Below are 18,208 nucleotides of genomic sequence, written 5' to 3'. Positions count from 1 at the left end.
TTTTGGAGTTGTCCTATTTTCTCATCCACCTGGGACCTAACCCACCCCAGTTACATTGGCGCCCATGTAGGGACCCAGGATTTCAGGAGTGGACACTGAAACTGAAGGAGGCTGTTCATGTGTGATCACCATATGTAGCAGAGAGGTATACAGACACATAAGTGGACACGTATACATTGGGACTTTCCCTTGGATTAGTATACATGTGTGGATTAGTATACATGTGTGTACACGTCATCAAGACTTCCCCTTGGATTAGCACACACGTGTATACGTCATCAAGACTTTCCCTTGGACTAGTATACATGTGTGTACACGTCATCACGACTCTTTCTAGAATTATTATACATTTGTTTGTATACATGGAGACTTTTCCCTGGATTATCATACATGTGTGTACATGAAGACATCAAGCCATGAAGTGATGGTGAGACTTTTAAGGCAGTGATGAGATTTTGTTCCTGGGATCTGGCATCAACTGTGAAGTGAGCTCAATTCAAGAACTTTTTGGTATCTATAACTTTCCATAGTATGGTTGTATTCAAGTAAGGACATTGTATGGCCTTTTGATTACTTATCAGGTACTATTTTGTTTAATCATATCACTCGTAAGTTTGTTTGTCTTGTTTATCAGAGAGATGGTACCAATACATGTGTATTCCATATAGATTTGTATTTATGATACAGGAGTATGTTCTAACCCAATTCATTCTATACTCTATTTCATCGCTATCTCCTCATGGTATTTGATAGTCGCCATAGTAGGATAGTGGATGCAGGTCTCTATCAGTTGATGGTGGTTCGTGGGTGGTGCGAGGTTTTGCGTGTAGGGATGCTAGTATTTGTGATGCATGTACATGTCTTCCCATCCAATCACCACACATGCACATGTTAATCATTGTTTCATCGCTGTTATTACATGTATATGTCACTTGTAACCATTTTGATTGCAGGAGTCTCACCTCATATTCTAGTTGTGTTACAGGTACTGGTGAATTAGTTACATATATATGCAATAGCCATTGTTATTCATTTTCAGGGGGTAAGTATCATATATCAGTTATACTATCTTACACTCCTAACATGTCTACAAACGAGATAGAGGTATTGGATAGTAAGTTAGACACCATTCCTGAGGAGGAGGAGCAGGCTACCGACATGTCCAGCCAGTCAGAGGAAGTAAGTGAATTGAGCACTCAAGAAGTAATGAACATTATCGCAGCCTTTAAACAGTTGAAGGTGAAGCCGGAAGCCTCCACTGTGCATGGAACTGTATCATGGCTTCGTAGCTATATGACTTCCCCAGCTGGTAATCTTACCCCGAAGCAGGAGGATTCAGAAAGGGCTGAGGCTCTCAAACCACCACCCATACAACCTCGAATCCTGGTGGCACAACCCCCACGACTTCCAGTCTTTTCAGGAGATGGCAAAGGTGACGTCACGTATGATCTTTGGAGATATGAGGTAGAGTCTCTCCAGAAGGAAGACTTCACAAAGGATCAGATAGCAGCTGCCATCAGGAGATCATTGCGAGGAGAAGCCAGTAGGATAGCAATGAGGCTTAGACCAGGAACTCCGGTGAGTGAGCTGTTACTGAAGATGGAAAGCATCTATGGAACAGTCGACAAACCAGAGTCGGTGCTTGCCACTTTTTACAGTGCAAGGCAAGGAAAGGATGAAGATGTCACTACTTGGGGATGCCGCCTTGAGGATCTACTTTCCAAAGCCTGCCAGAAGCACCCCTTTCCTGTTGAAGAACAGAATGGCATGCTGCGGGAAATGTTTTGGAGTGGCCTGGTAGGACACCTTAAGGATACGACAGGATACCTCTACGAGACAATTAAGGACTTCGACCAACTAAGGGTGGCGGTTCGTCGCGTGGAGAAAGATAAAGATAAGAGACGAGAAGAGGGAACTAAGGCTACACCAGCAAAAGCAGCTGTGGATCAGAAGTCCCAATTTGATGAGCTGAAGGGAATGATTCACCAGCTTGCAGGGGAAGTTGAGAAGCTGCGGGATAATCCTGGGAGACCTATACCTCCTAGAGGGCAAGGTCAGTATGGCAACCCTAAGCACCACAGTGATAGGAAATCTGCACAGATTCCGAATACACAGGAGAACAGGAGAAGGGACAACCCAACAGATGAACCTGTATGCTGGCGATGTAACCAACCAGGGCACCTAAGGATCGGATGCAAGGTTAGGCTGGACCATTCCAAGCAGCCGTTAAACTCCAACATGCCTACATCGGGGGGCAGATGATAGGCAGGGACCCAGCAAGCCCCAGGAAGCCAACACCAGATGTTGAACTGATAGGAACGGCGAACGAGGTAAGCATTGAGGTGGGAGGACATGAAACTAGAGCTCTTTTAGATACAGGCTCAACAGTCTCCACTATTAGTAGGAGATTTTACCAGTCCTATCTCAGCGACATTGAAATTCAGCCACTGACGACAGTCCTCAACATTGAGTGTGCAGATGGGCAGCAGTTACCTTATGATGGCATTATAGAAGTCGATCTGAAATTAATAGGAATCAACGGTGACCAGATATTGGAAGGATGTATCATGCTCGTGGTCCCAGACAGCAATTATAACGGTTTCGTCCCCGTGCTGATAGGAACGAACATCCTCAACATATTGATGAGTAAGACGAAAGACATACACGGATCAAGATTTCTACAGGACTCTGGTCTCACCATGCCCTACTATCTTGCCTTTCGATGTATGCACCTGAGAGACAAGGAGCTGGAGCGCAATCAGCATCGATTGGCAGTTGTCAAGTTGGCAGGTACAAACAGAGTCACCATCTCACCCAACTCTGATATCACAGTGAGAGGATACCTCGACAAGTGCCTCGGGTACCAGCAGGTTTGTGCCATGGTCCACCCCACCCAGAAGTCGGCAATACCAGATGACCTTGATATTGCTCCTACGCTAGTAGCTTATGGACCGAAAGACCGGAGACCAATAGATGTTCGGATCTCAAATGTAACTACCAGGACAGTAACGATATCACCTAGGGCTATACTTTGCGAACTCCAACCCGTTTCCGTGGAGGGCAGTGCAGATATACCACAGGGAGAAGATACCTCGATGGATATCCTGGACCAGGTCAACATTTGCACAGAGGACCTCACACAGACTCAGGTGGAGGATGTTAAGGAGATGCTGAAGAAATACCAGAATGTATTTTCTGTATCAGATGTAGACCTAGGACTCTCTAGTGCTGTCAGACACCGAATCGACCTCACAGACACCACACCATTCAAGCAGAGACACCGCCGGATTCCACCTGCCATGTTCGAAGAGGTAAGGAACCACCTGCAGCAACTTCTGGCTAGTGGAGTGATCCAGCGCTCCCATTCACCATGGGCCTCCAACGTGGTCTTATGTAGGAAAAAGAATGGTAAGCTACGAATGTGTGTGGATTACAGACAGCTGAACCAAAGGACGATCAAGGATGCCCATGCCCTCCCGAGAATTGAGGAAATACTGGAGGCTTTGGGAGGTAACAAATTCTTTAGCACAGTGGACATGAAGGCTGGGTACCACCAGGTAGAGTTAGAAGGGGACCATAAGGAGAGGACAGCATTTACCGTAGGACCCCTGGGTTTTTACGAGTATGTTAGGATGCCCTTTGGACTCGCTAATTCTCCTGCAACGTACCAACGTCTGATGGAACACATCTTATGGGACATGAACTTAAAGATATGTTTTGTGTACATGGACGATGTTATCATCTTTGCTCAGACATATGACGAGCACATGGCCAGGCTTGACGCTATATTTCAGCGGTTTCAGGAAGAGGGCTTGAAGCTATCACCAGACAAATGCTCCTTATTTATGAAGAAGGTGAAGTTTGTGGGACACATAGTGTCAGAGAGTGGTGTAGAACCTGATCCTGAGAAACTGGAAAAGGTGAAGTCGTGGCCAACCCCAACATCACCGGAACAAGTTAGACAATTCCTAGGATTTGTTGGCTACTACAGACGTTTCGTTAAGGACTTTGCCAAAATAGCGAGACCTCTGACAGACCTTATACCCACACCAAGGAAAGCGAAGGAGAAGCCTTATAGGAAGGATAAGCCCAAATGGATATGGGAGGCTGCTCAGGAAGATGCATTCCACAACCTGAAGGAACAACTACAGTGCCCACCTATCCTTGGATATCCAGACTTTAACAAGCCATTTATCCTACACACCGATGCCTGTATTTTAGGTCTAGGGGCAGTCCTTTACCAGGAACAGGATAACCAGAAACGAGTCATTGCCTATGCTAGTAGAGCACTCAGCAAGACTGAGAAACGATATCCTGCCCACAAACAAGAGTTCCTGGCCCTTAAATGGGCAGTATGTGAGAAGTTCCATGACTACTTAGTGGGGGCAAAGTTCTCTGTCCTGACTGATAACAACCCACTTACGTACGTACTCACTTCAGCCAAGTTGGATGCTACATCCCAGAGGTGGATCGCAGCCCTAGCATCCTATGACTTCTCCATCACATATAGACCTGGCTCCAGCAACGCAGATGCGGATGGGATGTCCAGGTTGCCTGGGCTTACTACCACGGAGGAAGAGAGTAAAACCATTGAAATGGAGTCTGTCCAGGCAGTCTGCTGTAATGCAGTAACACCACCATATGCTGAGTGTTTGACAATAGATGGGAATGTCATCGAAGAAGATGAGGATGGGGCAGTTTTCCCTATAAGGAGCTTACGCAAGGACCAGGTTAGAGACCCTATTATAGGCTGGTGGATACCCAGAGTCCGAGGAGCCAGGAAACCAAGGAAGCAGGAACTCCCATTAGATAACTTGAGGACTCACCAAAAGTTCCTGGATAGTTTTGACAAATTGAGGCTGCAGGACGGCTTACTGTATCGTCATGTCCAACAAGAAAATGAGACTGTAGAACAACTAGTATTACCACAGATCCATACCAACACAGCGCTACGGTATCTACATAATGATATGGGACATCAAGGGAGAGAACGTACTATTTCTCTTCTGAGAAATAGGTTCTTTTGGCCAGGGATGGTGAAGGATGCAGAAACATGGATTCGCACATGCGATCGATGTCGTCATAAGAGGACCACTACAGACAAAGCACCACTGACCAACATCACCACCTCCCAGCCATTGGAGCTTGTGACTATGGACTTCCTCTCATTAGAGATGTCAAAAGGAGGATACCAGAACATCCTTGTAATAGTGGATCATTTCACTAGATATGCGGTAGCCGTCCCCACACGAAACTCAACTGCCAAAACAACTGCTGAGGCATTCTTCAGACATTTCGTAGTACATTATGGTCTGCCACAACGAATCCACAGCGACCAGGGTCCCAACTTCGAAGGAAAGTTGATCAAGGAGCTATGTCAGTTGACAGGAATGAGCAAGTCAAGAACAACCCCATACCACCCGATGGGAAATGGAATCTGTGAGAGATTCAATCGAACCCTCCTCGGAATGTTACGGACACTGGAGACTCCATACAAACAAGACTGGAAATCCCATGTTCCAACACTAGTCCATGCATATAACTGCACCAGGCAGGAGAGCACAGGATTCTCCCCATATTTCCTGATGTTTGGACGTGAACCACTTTTGCCAGTAGACCTTGCTTTTGGACTAACCAAGAACTCGGGGAGAGCTGAGCCCACTTCAGTCTACATCAAACAGATGAAGGATCGCCTGAAGGAAGCTTACGACATCGCCCAGAAGCATGTCAACAAAGCACAGACGAAACAGAAAACTGGGTATGATCTGAAAGTAAGAGGTGCTGTCCTAGAACAAGGAGACAACGTGCTGGTAAAAGTGGTTGCGTTTGACGGGAAACACAAAATAGCAGACCGGTGGGAGGAAGAATTATACACAGTTATAAGCCAGCCCAACAACGAAGTGCCAGTATATATAGTACAGAAACAGGATGGAACAGGAAGAAAAAGAACTCTCCACAGAAACCTCCTGTTACCTGTAAGACTGGACACTAATCCCAAGCCACCTACTCCAGATACCACCAAAATGCCACCGAAACCGGCCCCGAGACAGAAACCAAAGAGCCCCAGGATAGGACTTAGTAACCCCTATCAGGAGGAGAGCGACGAAGAGGTCACGTTGGAAGTAATTCCACAGGGACTGGTTGGTACCCCTGATACCTCAGAGGAACAGGACAACCATCCTGACGAAGATGCCCCCTCGGACACTGGTGACGACCAGGCGTCACAGGATAGGGAAGACGACGACAGCGATCACTCCCTACCAAAGGAGGAGGATGAGGGAGAAGACAGTAGTGACCAGGAGGAAACGGTTTCTCGACCCAAGCGGACCAGAATGCAACCAAAGTGGATGCAGAGTGGGCAATATGTCCTAAGTCAACAACCGGATTGGATAGGAAGGGCAAATTATATAAGGGATCTGGCTAAATCTGGAGAGTTCAGGAATGCTCAAAGTGACCTTACCAGAGCACTTCTGAAGGTGGTCACTGACAGTGGTGTTGTTTAGAGTTGACCATCTTGTTATATATATTGTTTTACCTTAATATCCAGAAATTTACTAAAATCATTTTATTTGTTTCAGAAACTTCATCCTGCTCACAAAATAATAAAACTTTGTATCTTTTGCAGAAATCCAGTCTCCTCGATATGGGGATGTAATTAACATGGATAAACCCTTAATTTATTTGTTTAATTGTAGATGCCGAGGACGACATCTTTAAGCAGAGGGAGAATGTGGCAGGGTGATTTATATAGTTATATTGTATCTAATCTAGTAATTAGTCATTTATTAAGAAGCATCATCATCAATGCACCAGCACCTCACATTCATCTAATCACTATGCAGTGTGTTGTCCAGGTATGTCCATGCATGTCTTTGTGTGTGTGTTTACCTGTAGTGACTAGGAATGTGTGTGTGCGTGAGTATGGAAGAGTGTATGTTACCTGTATAGGTAGATACAGGTTGTTACCTGTATAGGTATATACAGGTGTAAGTAATAAGGCTTTTGGGTCAAACCATTATGTTGGTCACATGATTGTCAACATGGGTTTTATTGGTTATGATAAGATAGTACATATGTTTTTATTGGTTTATATTTTCCCTCCACTTTTATTGTTTGTGTCTAAGTCTTTGTGTTGAATCTGGCAGTTTTTCTGCTGGAAGTTCAAGAAGAAGGTACCGGTTCTACCTGTACATCCGTCCGGCATTTCAAAAGTTATGGCGATAGATTTCCGACGTGGTTTTGGAAGATAAATTCAGTGATCTACTCCTGTAAGTTTTCTTTCTATTCTTTACTAACATGTATTTCACATACTCTTGTAAATAGTATGAAATTGTCTATTTTTGATGTTGGTTTGATACAAGTCTGACAAAATGTTGTAAGACTGATTTTGTAAATCCATAATAATCTATCAAGTGTATATCAAGTGTATACAATGTATTATTGTAAAGACATAATGTCAATATTGTATTTTTTGTGGAGATACCTTAATTATTGCAACTTTGCTAATTAGTATATTTTATTTGTGTATAGGACCCTGGGTCAACTTGTTTAGATCTAATCAGAAGATTAGATTGCCAGAGAAAGTTCAGCCCATAGCAGGTACATGTTTATTATGAGTACATGAATGATGTAGTTTCGTGTAAAATAAGTATTTGTAACTTGGAAATATAATTCTGTATTATATTTATTAATATAAGGTTAAATGTAGATAAGGGGTAGATTATCTCCCCTTATACTGTGGATGTGATGCATTCATATATTGTGTAGTTAATTGATCTAGCATTTTATACATTGTTAGAAGTTAGTTAAATGAATAAGGCCTAGGATATGTATGTATGTATGTATGTATGTATGTATGTGTGTATGTGTGTGTGTGGGTATACATGTATGCATGTATACATGTATGAATGCATGGATGTATTTATGAATGCAAGTGTTTTGCATTTGTGAGATCTAATTGTGTTTTATTTGTATTTATTACAGAACTTGAATTGAATCTGGAATTTGGTTACTGAACCGAAATGGATTGAATAAATAATGAGAACAACCTTTTGGAGTTGTCCTATTTTCTCATCCACCTGGGACCTAACCCACCCCAGTTACACTCAGAATACTGCCTTCGAAATAATTAGAGGTTTCCTTAGATTTCTGAGAGCCTTTAAATTCCTAATGGATGACATTGTTGAAAGTTGCTAGCGCGGGTCTTTCAAAGCAACGTAACGTTACGGGAGAATTTAACAGGAAAGGGAAAATGAAAGTGTGTTTTTTAATATGCAAAACAGAAAGTCTGATAGTCAGGGCGGCTACAAGAAAAAATGGGATGGTCGATAATACCCTGACGAAATCATAATCGCAGGGTGTTATCGACCCCTGGCTAAACCAAAAAATAAAGGGGAGTTCCGAACGTATGGTTTAACATTATAAAGGTTATATATTGACTCATTAGTAAACTATTTGTATGGTTAAAAAAGATAAGATAAAGTGTAGTTCCGCGAACTTGTTATCCAATTGAATACGTGTTCGAGTACACTCACCGACACGTTTTTCATTTTTTGTGTTGTAATTGATCAATCAGAATTAAAATATGCAGTGGAATATAACTAAAATAACCCGTATATTTAAAATCAAATTGGTAATTCATCATTTATAAGATTGTATCTTTTTTAGATTTATTTGTGTTTATATTTATTTACCAGAACAGTCACAAATGAATCAGATACAAGCTTTAATCCCATTGTAACATAGAATATAATTAGCACCTGGTTACGTATCAGATTGATGATAAATATCAGTTTTGTAGTTCGGCGAATCTATTACGATATGTAAAAGGCTAAATCAAGTTAATTTACTTACATTGTAGTTGAAGTGAATAAAAATGTTTCTGGAGCTATATGCCTGATGTAAATGACAAATAGTAAAAAAATGAATACAAATCAATGGAGAAAAAAAACGTCAGAAAGAAGAGGAAACAAGAGCAACAGCGTGAAGAGGAACGAAAACGACTAAGAGAGGAAAGGGAACTAAGCAAACGAATACTAAAACAACAAGAGGCCCATGGGGCCTGTATCGCTCACCTGGTTGGATTAGATCAAATGTCAAAATAATGTTCATGTTCAATTTGTTTTATTTGTCAATCTCAAACAATGCTATATATAGTTATAGTGTGGGGATCCTAACTGCTTTAAAGATTAATGAAGTCCAGACTCTCTAAGGGTCTGAAAGACCTCAAGAATTGTTTTTAGAACATGCATTCATCACTTTATGACTAGTAGCGATTTAAATGAATTACGTTTATTTCCCTATGGGGCCCTGCCCATTTGGCCCTTGGGGGTCAAAGTCATTTGAAGGTTTCCTCTATAAATGCATATAACGAGGCAGATTCTCGCCTAGTGATATTGGTGAGGTGAACCAGATGACGCGTCGGACCACGTGACCACCTAGCTCATTAAAAATTTTCAGCCAGCAGCAATATCCCCCTACTGGCCTAAAATAGATAAACAGCTTTGTAAGGCAAGGTCCTGTGTCAGCCAACATTTATGGGGTCGGGCTAACAGAAAATGGAAAAATATCCTATGTATCCAAAACCCTTTAATGCAAAATCTGTTTCGCTTCCCCCAAGATGTTTCTGACCAAATTGGGTTAAAATCCATTCATACCTTAATGACTTGTAGCGATTTAAAGGAATTACCTCTATTTACCCTATAGGGCCCCGCCCCTTTGGCCCCTTGGGGGTCAGAGTCACCATTTATGCAAAATCTGTTCCCCTTCCCCCAAGGATGTTTCTGACCAAATTGGGTTCAAATCCATTCATAACTTTAGGACTAGTAGCGATTTAAAGGAATTACATCAATTTCCCCTATTGGGCCCCGCACCTCCGGCCCCTTGGGGGTCAGAGTCACCATTTATGCAAAATCTGATCCCCTTCTGCCAAGGATGAAAGAATTTTTTTGACTAGTAGCGATTTGAAGCAAATGTTGACGGACGACGGACGGACGGACGGACGACGGACGCCGCGCCATGACATAAGCTCACCGGACCTTCGGTCCAGGTGAGCTAAAAATGTCATGTAAACAACTTTTTGACTTCGACAGTGTTGATGATTTCCGGTAATTATTGGATCCTGATTCTGAGAAACTGTTTTCTCCAGGCTGTCAGTTACGGAAGCGTATTCGGCTCACATTGGAGTATGTTTTTCATGGCATGCGAAAATATTTTATCTGGCGGCCGCCACTTAATCATCTGGCGACCGCCACATAATTATCTGGAGACCGCAATTTTGTTTTTACAATTTAAAATGATATCTGCTACGGTAATTACAGTTATTGTCTTTTTCAAATGCAATATAATGATTTAGAAATGATTTGTTAAATTTAAATTTGATTTTTATAATTTCCGGAAATCTGAACCGGTTACCGGATCTATCTTCTGTGATTATTACTAAATGAAGAAAACTGAGACAAAATCAAGGTGCTGTGTTGTCATGTTACTACATGTAATTCCCTATAAGCAGGTGGTAAATCTTCGGAGTGGGTAGGGTGTTATACTTGTAGTTTACGGTGGTACATTCCGTGCAGCAACGATACAACTCTCAGAAACCTTAATCGGGATGCAGATATTTAGCCATACATGTTCCGGTGCGACTTCTGTTTCTAAGGCCCAGATAGCTTGAAACAACTTACAACTTACTTGTTGATTAACACTGAAGGTTACCTCAAGGTCATACAACGTCTGTGCATCCAGTTGGTCAATAAATATAGCTCTTGAATAAGGCTATCGGATTATCGATGCTTGAGCAGTATGTGACAGTGCAACTCTCGGATGCAGTGGATTTAAACAAAAATAGTTTAATTTTGTTGGGTTATACGTCCTTTCGTGTGTGTCGCATCATCAGCATCTTTTAGTGCTTATCAAAAGTGTTACATCTTAACCAAAAATTGACTAAACGAGGAGATATACAAACAAATGTAGTAGCAAACGAGTGGACACAGAAACATTTAGGGTCACGAACGAGGAGGCACAGATACATTCAGGGTCACAAACGAGGGGGCACAGATACATTCAGGGTAAGGTCAGCAAACGATTGGACACAGAAGCATTTAGGGTCACAAACGAGGGAGTACAGATACATTAAGGGTCACAAACGAGGGAGCACAGATACATTAAGGGTCAGCGTATTTTGTGTTTGCTTGAAAACAGAACTATCAGTGAAAACAGCAAATATTGCTGGCATCCATCAGTTTCACAGGACTATGTTAGCTGCGTCCTGAATAAGTTTGTGCTGTTGCTGTATAACCGATACTTGTGCGACAGACTCGGTGTCCACGTCAGTGTTGGCAGCAGTTCACTCTGAATTCTTTGCTGCCACCTCAGTCGCCGTTCTTCCCACCCGTCTCATCAGCTCTGCTACATTGATACAGACGTTAGTGTGTTGTCTGCTTTTGCGGTCGGAAGGGTGGGATGGGAGTATTGACTGTCAAATGAATAAACAATTCAACTAAACTATCCCAATGTATATAGCAGAAGTTTGCACTATTCGCTGTTTTCATGACACTCTGCTATTTGTGAAGTTTGTCACATCCTGTGCCATGATTTGCTTTCTCCGTTCCGTTCCTTGCCATCTGGAAATCCGTTTCTCTAAAAAACAAAAGTGATGTGTTACTTCGTACAATAAAAAAATAACCCGTTAAAAAATCAAAAGCAACTTTTGCCTTTGTTCATGTTTTTAACCAATCAGGAACGCAATACAAGATCGACAAACAAATCATCATCATCATCATCTTCATCATCATCATCTGGCAATGGCGGAAAATGAAAGAGAGCAGTTTTTGCGCAAGGTCCAAAGTCGAATACTGTGTGTGGTTGCATTATGGCTCAGCAGGAAGGTAAGAAAAAACATACCGTGCCGGTAAGTAAATGGAATACGTAAACGAATGTTTCGAAAGAAATTTTAAAGAAGAGAAAATTATAAAGCATTGTTTCTGTTTACTCTGTATGCTCTTAGGCGTTGTGTAATGGTAATTGTGAGAGTAAGACAGTACTCATTTTGACGACTTCGAGCCATTATATTACGACAGTACTCATTATGACGACTTCGAGTCATTATATTACGACAGTAGTCATTATGTCGACTTCGAGCCATTATATTACGACTGTACTCATTATGACGACTTCGGGCTATTATATTACGACAGTACTCATTTTGACGACTTCGAGCCATTATATTACGACAGTACTCATTGTGACGACTTCGAGTCATTATATTACGACAGTAGTCATTATGTCGACTTCGAGCCATTATATTACGACTGTACTCATTATGACGACTTCGGGCTATTATATTACGACAGTACTCATTATGACGACTTCGAGCCATTATATTACGACAGTACTCATTATGACGACTTCGAGCCATTATATTACGACAGTACTCATTGTGACGACTTCGAGCCATTATATTACAGTTCTCATTATGACGACTTCGAGCTATTATATTACGACAGTACTCATTATGATGACTTCGAGCTATTATATTAATACATTTGTACCTTAACCGAGAATTGATCCGTCCTAATAGACAGGGTCCCTATCTAATGTCCCTATCTAATGTCCACATAAACACTAAACAGCGTTTTAAACAAATAACATGAATCATGTAATTGACAACGTACAATGTTACAGTATAGTTAACAAGTACCCTCCTAAGAGGATTAGGTGACATCACAAAAACCTCTATTTTATGTTATTTCCAACGGTTCCTTTTATAAGAGGAGAATCTGATATAGGTTTCCATTAGGCCGGGGCTGTGAAAAACTGAACTCAAAACTCCTAACGTAAGATATGTGATTAGGCTACTCGCTAGATCTACCAGGTATCATTAACCTTTCGTTGTTTTTGAACATTTTTTTTTTCAAAAACATGAATGGATAGAAAACTTTAATCTAACCAAAGACAAATATTGAGTTTTAAAAGAGTCTAATTTTAATGATTGATATTTCATGCATTTTGATATATCTTTCAATGAACTTCATTTAAATTTCACAGGTTTATAGAAAATAACCTATAGATACATCTACTTTTTCGTAGCCTATTTAAAAAAAAAAAACCAAGACAACACTTCGTTATATGCGACAGATCCTACATCGTCGGTAACCCACGTTACACTGCACAGGGTACACGTGAGCAACTGAGCCGTGACCATGGGATACCGACGAACAGATCATACATCGTCGGTAACCCACGTTACACTGCACAGCGTACACGTGAGCAACTGGGCCGTGACCATGGGATACCGACGATACAGATCCTAGGCCTAACGTCACACATTCGTTAAAGATTAGATGATTTTTAGGATGTATGAAATTACAAATAAATTGGCTGAAATACAACACAGTGAACATTTTCTTGATGAAACGACAAGTTTAAAACTACTAGATGAGTAACAATTAATCGAAAAATGAAGAGAAAATAATTGAAAAACAACTGAAATGTCTATGTCAAAATGCACTAAATAGATCTCGGGATAGGCTAGCGTCAATAAAGACATCCAAATACTTTGGTCCACGCTCACTGATTGGTTACTACATTTCCTCACTGGTTTAACCCGTTACATTTGTATTTTGCTGTAGTAACCCGTTACTTTTGTATTTTGTAGTAGTAACCCGTTACTTTAGGTAGTTATTGGCACGAACCGCCACATATACTTGACCCCAAAGCCAGTTCTCCATACACCGGTGATTCGGTCCTCCAAGGGGAAACAAGTTAGTTTTTCTTAGTCTACTAATGCAGCACAAGTGGAAACTAGGTTTTTGACGAGAAAGAGAAGTATACTCAGCACACACCAGCTTGGTACACCTTTATCTTGGTATGGGTTGTCGGCTTGGTGTTGTTACAGACTCTCTTTGACAGACAGGTCAGCTTGCGGCTGCTATATCGATGAGCCATCTTCAAATTTGTGATCACCTATGAAAATGTGATGGTTGCCGCCAACATCTTGGTCCATTAACCGTTAACTTTTGAGCAAGTGGCTGCGATGTGGTGAGCGGTGAGTGTCGCGTCATCCTCAAACATCAACCCCTGATGGGGGATCTTACCACCTGCCTTTTGTTTGGAAGTAGGCCTGATTTAACAGGCTTCAGTTGCACCTAGTGTGGAGCAAGAGTCCGCCTTCAGCCAAACGGAAGGCCTATCATGACAAGTGCCCCAAATGGAAATATAGTCTGAAACCCATGTGTAATAAGGAGTTTGGTATCAACGTAACTTTTTTCTATATCGCATACGCCAAAATAATTAAATACCGGCCACTGCTTATTTTCATTTTGATTTTCTTTTGAGATAAGTACTAAGTACCACCAAAGTTCTACGTACTAAGTTTTGCGATACGAGTAAAACCTCGTGATACTAGACTGGGGGGTAAATATCATATCAAGCATGTATGTATATACATAACTCAAAACTCTGGTATGATTTAACAGAAGTAAGTTGATCATTTCCCATGTGCATAAGTAATTTGCTACAGTTTTGTAAATTTTGCCAAGAAGCGACGAAAATGTATGTTTTTGGAAAACCTGTATAGCTCGTGTGGTCACATATGTTACACATAACACCCATTCCATTATTCTGATGCAATAGACAATCTCTTAGTCGAGGAAACTGGAAAAGAGCGATTTAGATTTCCTTCCAGTCTGAAAGTCAGTCCGTCCACTCAGTTTTTCGCACTTTTCTCAACCATGCTTCAAGGCATGCTGGTGAAAGTTGGTATGTAACTTTAGTATGAGTAGATACATATCAAGTTCGAATCTCGTTCTGCTTGACCAATTTTTGCAAGAGCTATAGCCCTTACCCTCTCTGTCTGTCAGTCTGTCCATCCAGTTTTCCGCAGTTGAATAGATCAAGATCAAGGTCGAGTATCAGCGTTTTGGGGTCAAGGTCACTGTTACTATTTTTAGCGATGACCGGTAGGGAACATGTATTGCTTTACCCAGTATGCTTGTCAATTAGTTTAGTTGGTGTCTTCTACTTGCTGTGCTGCAACATTTTGAGTCATCGTGCTTCATCCATCTTCGTTCGCCGTTCGCCGTCCGCCGTGCGTAAACCTTTCACATTTCAAATTTCTTCACAAGTTCTACCAGTGGTATTCAACTTTAACTTACCAGATTTGGTCGATCCGAAATCCAAGATTATCGCCATGGCAGCCATCTTGAAAAAAAAACACATTTCTAACTTCTTCTCCAGTTCCACTGGCGCCATTGAACTGGAAATTGGTGAGGATTTTAAGGAGGGGATCCAACAAAGTGTTGCTATTTTTCAGCCTAGTAAAAACTTTGACATGGCAGGCACGGCAACAATTTTGTTACATTTTCATTTCAACATATTTTATTGATAATCAAATGGATTGAACATCAGGCTAAGCCTATATTAAAGTTCTCTCCATAAATTATTACATTTATTTCAAATAATTAGTATTTGGTTATTAGTCAAGAATGGAAATTACAGTATATATATAGAAAGAGTATTTGTGAATAATATATTACGATAATCTTATGTATTTTCTTATAATAATAATTTTGAAATTATTGTTAAATATTTATGAGAACTCGTTTACTATGCAGGAGAGAGACAAGTGCCTGATCAACAACAGAGTTTCTGACTATAATGTCCATCTGGTAAATACCAGTAGTCTTCTACTCATGTGTTGACCAAACACGCATCTCCCTACCGCATATAAACTGGTACCATATAAGAATTTAAAATAAAACATAAAATTGTATAATTCTGATTAAGTCCAAATCAAATAAGATTATCAATTGAGATTGTTCATAGGAAGGAGATAAATCAATTATACATAACTAGCAAGTCACCACATCTCACCCAACTTTACCCTGTAAGGCATGTAATAAATATAATGATGCTTAGTTAAGAGGGTTATAATCACATTGACACTATTCACCTTTGTTTATATATATATTATATATACATACATTTGTATGTGTGTGTATGTTGATAATATTATTTAATAGATGTACAGTGATTACTATAGAAAGCAGAAAATAATTAGAAAATCATTAACACACAAACACAGTGACAGCATCCGTAATTGAACATTTATATGCATATTATATGATTATCAAATTATAGAGTAAGAGATAGTTTGCACAGACTCAGTGATATGTATATATGTATATATATGTTACCTGGCCCTTTGTTGTGATATTACTTTACCAGTAAATGATGATAATAATAGGTATATGATCATAATAACAGAAAACATGTATGCTGTTATTAATATTCTCAATAATTATATATATGTAAGTGTATATTTGCTATTTTACGCAATAAGAAATACTTGTCGCCGGTACATTTTTAACATAACGACGTTAATCATGTATATTATCAGCTTCAAGGTATACATGTTTAATGCGAATCATTACATAGATTGATAGACAGTTATAAGGATGGACATATATTCAATTAATATATTTTATGTACTTATTTATGACCATAGATAGTGAATCTATATTTGTATAGGTATATTTTCAGCATCAGAGTCTCCTTGTGTTATTTACATATTTAACTACATTTTCTAGGATGTGAGTATTTTCCTCATCATTAAGATCATCTGATCCATTTAGTAAAATATTAAGACTAAAGTATTGTTGACTATGTAGGGATTCCCTAAGAGTGTCCCTATGTATGTTATACTGTGGACATAAGAAGAAGAAATGGTATGATGTTTCTAACCCAATGCCACAACTGCAGTCAGGGGAATCATTTAGATGATCTTTAAATAGATCATAGTTTAACTGGCTTGCACCATTCCTTAATTGACATAAAATTATATTATCATGTCTAGTACCATGATTTTTGAAGATAGCTGAAGTAGTATTATTATTTACACTGTTGTTAGATATCATCTTTTCAAATACTCTAATGGAGGGTGCGTTAAGGATTTCAATACTAAGATCATTAAATTCACGGAACATAGACGGAAAGTAGCTATTATAATAATTTTCACTGTGGCATAGTGGAGGGTTGAAAGTCCGAGTGGTTCTGAGAGGATAATTATGTTCATCAATATTATTTCTAAAATTGCTGATGATATCAGATAGGTAGGTAGGTAGGTGTACTTTGATGTAGTATCTTGTACATAAGAAGAAGTTTATGTTTTTTACGTCTATTCTCAAGCTTTTCCCATCCCAATTCTTGATAGATTACATTATGTGGTGTACCCTTTCGAAGTCCAGTAATGATTCTCCCAGCTTCAATTTGTATAGATTCTAGTAAATGTTTGGCCTGTTGTGAACAGTTATCCCAAATTACATCTGCATATTCAAGTATTGGTCTAATAAAAGATATAAAAATAGTAATAAGAGATTTTCTGTCAACTTTGTGTTTAAGATATTTCAGAATATTAAGTCTCTTATAGGCTTTATCATGTATGTTTTGAATATGTTCGTTCCATGTACCATCAGCAGATAAGGTCACTCCTAAGTGAGTGTGTGAGTCGCATGTCATTATTTCAATATTATCAAACTTGAGGGTTAGGGGTAATTTATTTCTTTTTCTTGAAAAGAGGACTGATTTTGTTTTAGTTGGATTGAATTTAACATCCCACTTCTGGGCCCATAAGTTAATATTTTGTAAATCGAGACTTAATGATTCCTGTGCAGTTATCTTATTATAAGTGTCAATAATAGAAAATAAAGATGTATCATCAGCAAATAATTTCATGTAATTGGTTATATCTTTTACTATATCATTAATATATATAAGAAAAAGAAATGGACCCAATACTGATCCCTGAGGGACACCTGCTTTAACTGATTTGAAAGATGAGTAATGGCCCTCAGTAATGACTCTTTGCTTTCTATCTTTTAAATAGTTCCTAAACCATACTAATAAGTTTCCTGTAATCCCACATTTATTAAGCTTGTAGATTAATCCCTCATGCCAGACACGGTCAAATGCCTTACTGATATCACAGAATATAAATTGAAGTTCATTTCCAACATCTAGATTACAAGTAATGAGATGATATATTGATAGTAATTGGTTTACAGTAGAGTCTCGGGGTGTAAATCCAGATTGGTGTTCAGAAATAATGTTATGCTGTTTAACAAAGTTATATAGGTATTTAAATAAGATTTTTTCAGATATTTTGCTAAAACAACTTGTAATAGATATAGGTCTATAATTATTTACTTCATTCTGA

At 39.7% G+C, this 18,208-nt stretch overlaps 1 protein-coding gene across 1 annotated transcript; it reads left to right on the top strand.

Annotated features, from left to right (window-relative positions):
• Positions 1 to 5,985: 5,985 nt before the first annotated feature.
• On the top strand, positions 5,986 to 8,049 carry LOC117318562 (bromodomain and WD repeat-containing DDB_G0285837-like). The gene is made up of 3 exons (XM_033873533.1): positions 5,986 to 7,268; positions 7,531 to 7,599; positions 7,984 to 8,049. The coding sequence occupies exon 1, from the start codon at positions 6,024 to 6,026 to the stop codon at positions 6,501 to 6,503; it is 480 nt and encodes a 159-aa protein (XP_033729424.1). The 5' UTR covers positions 5,986 to 6,023; the 3' UTR covers positions 6,504 to 7,268; positions 7,531 to 7,599; positions 7,984 to 8,049.
• Positions 8,050 to 18,208: the final 10,159 nt, after the last annotated feature.

The sequence above is a fragment of the Pecten maximus genome, unplaced genomic scaffold (assembly GCF_902652985.1).
Source record: "Pecten maximus unplaced genomic scaffold, xPecMax1.1, whole genome shotgun sequence".
NCBI classification, from domain to species: domain Eukaryota; kingdom Metazoa; phylum Mollusca; class Bivalvia; order Pectinida; family Pectinidae; genus Pecten; species Pecten maximus.
Note: the sequence above shows the minus strand (reverse complement) of the source record. Positions and strands in the feature narration are given on the sequence as shown.

Coding starts and splice junctions, on each gene's coding strand:
- LOC117318562 (XM_033873533.1), top strand. CDS start 6,024: ATGCCACCGAAACCGGCCCCGAGACAGAAACCAAAGAGCCCCAGGATA.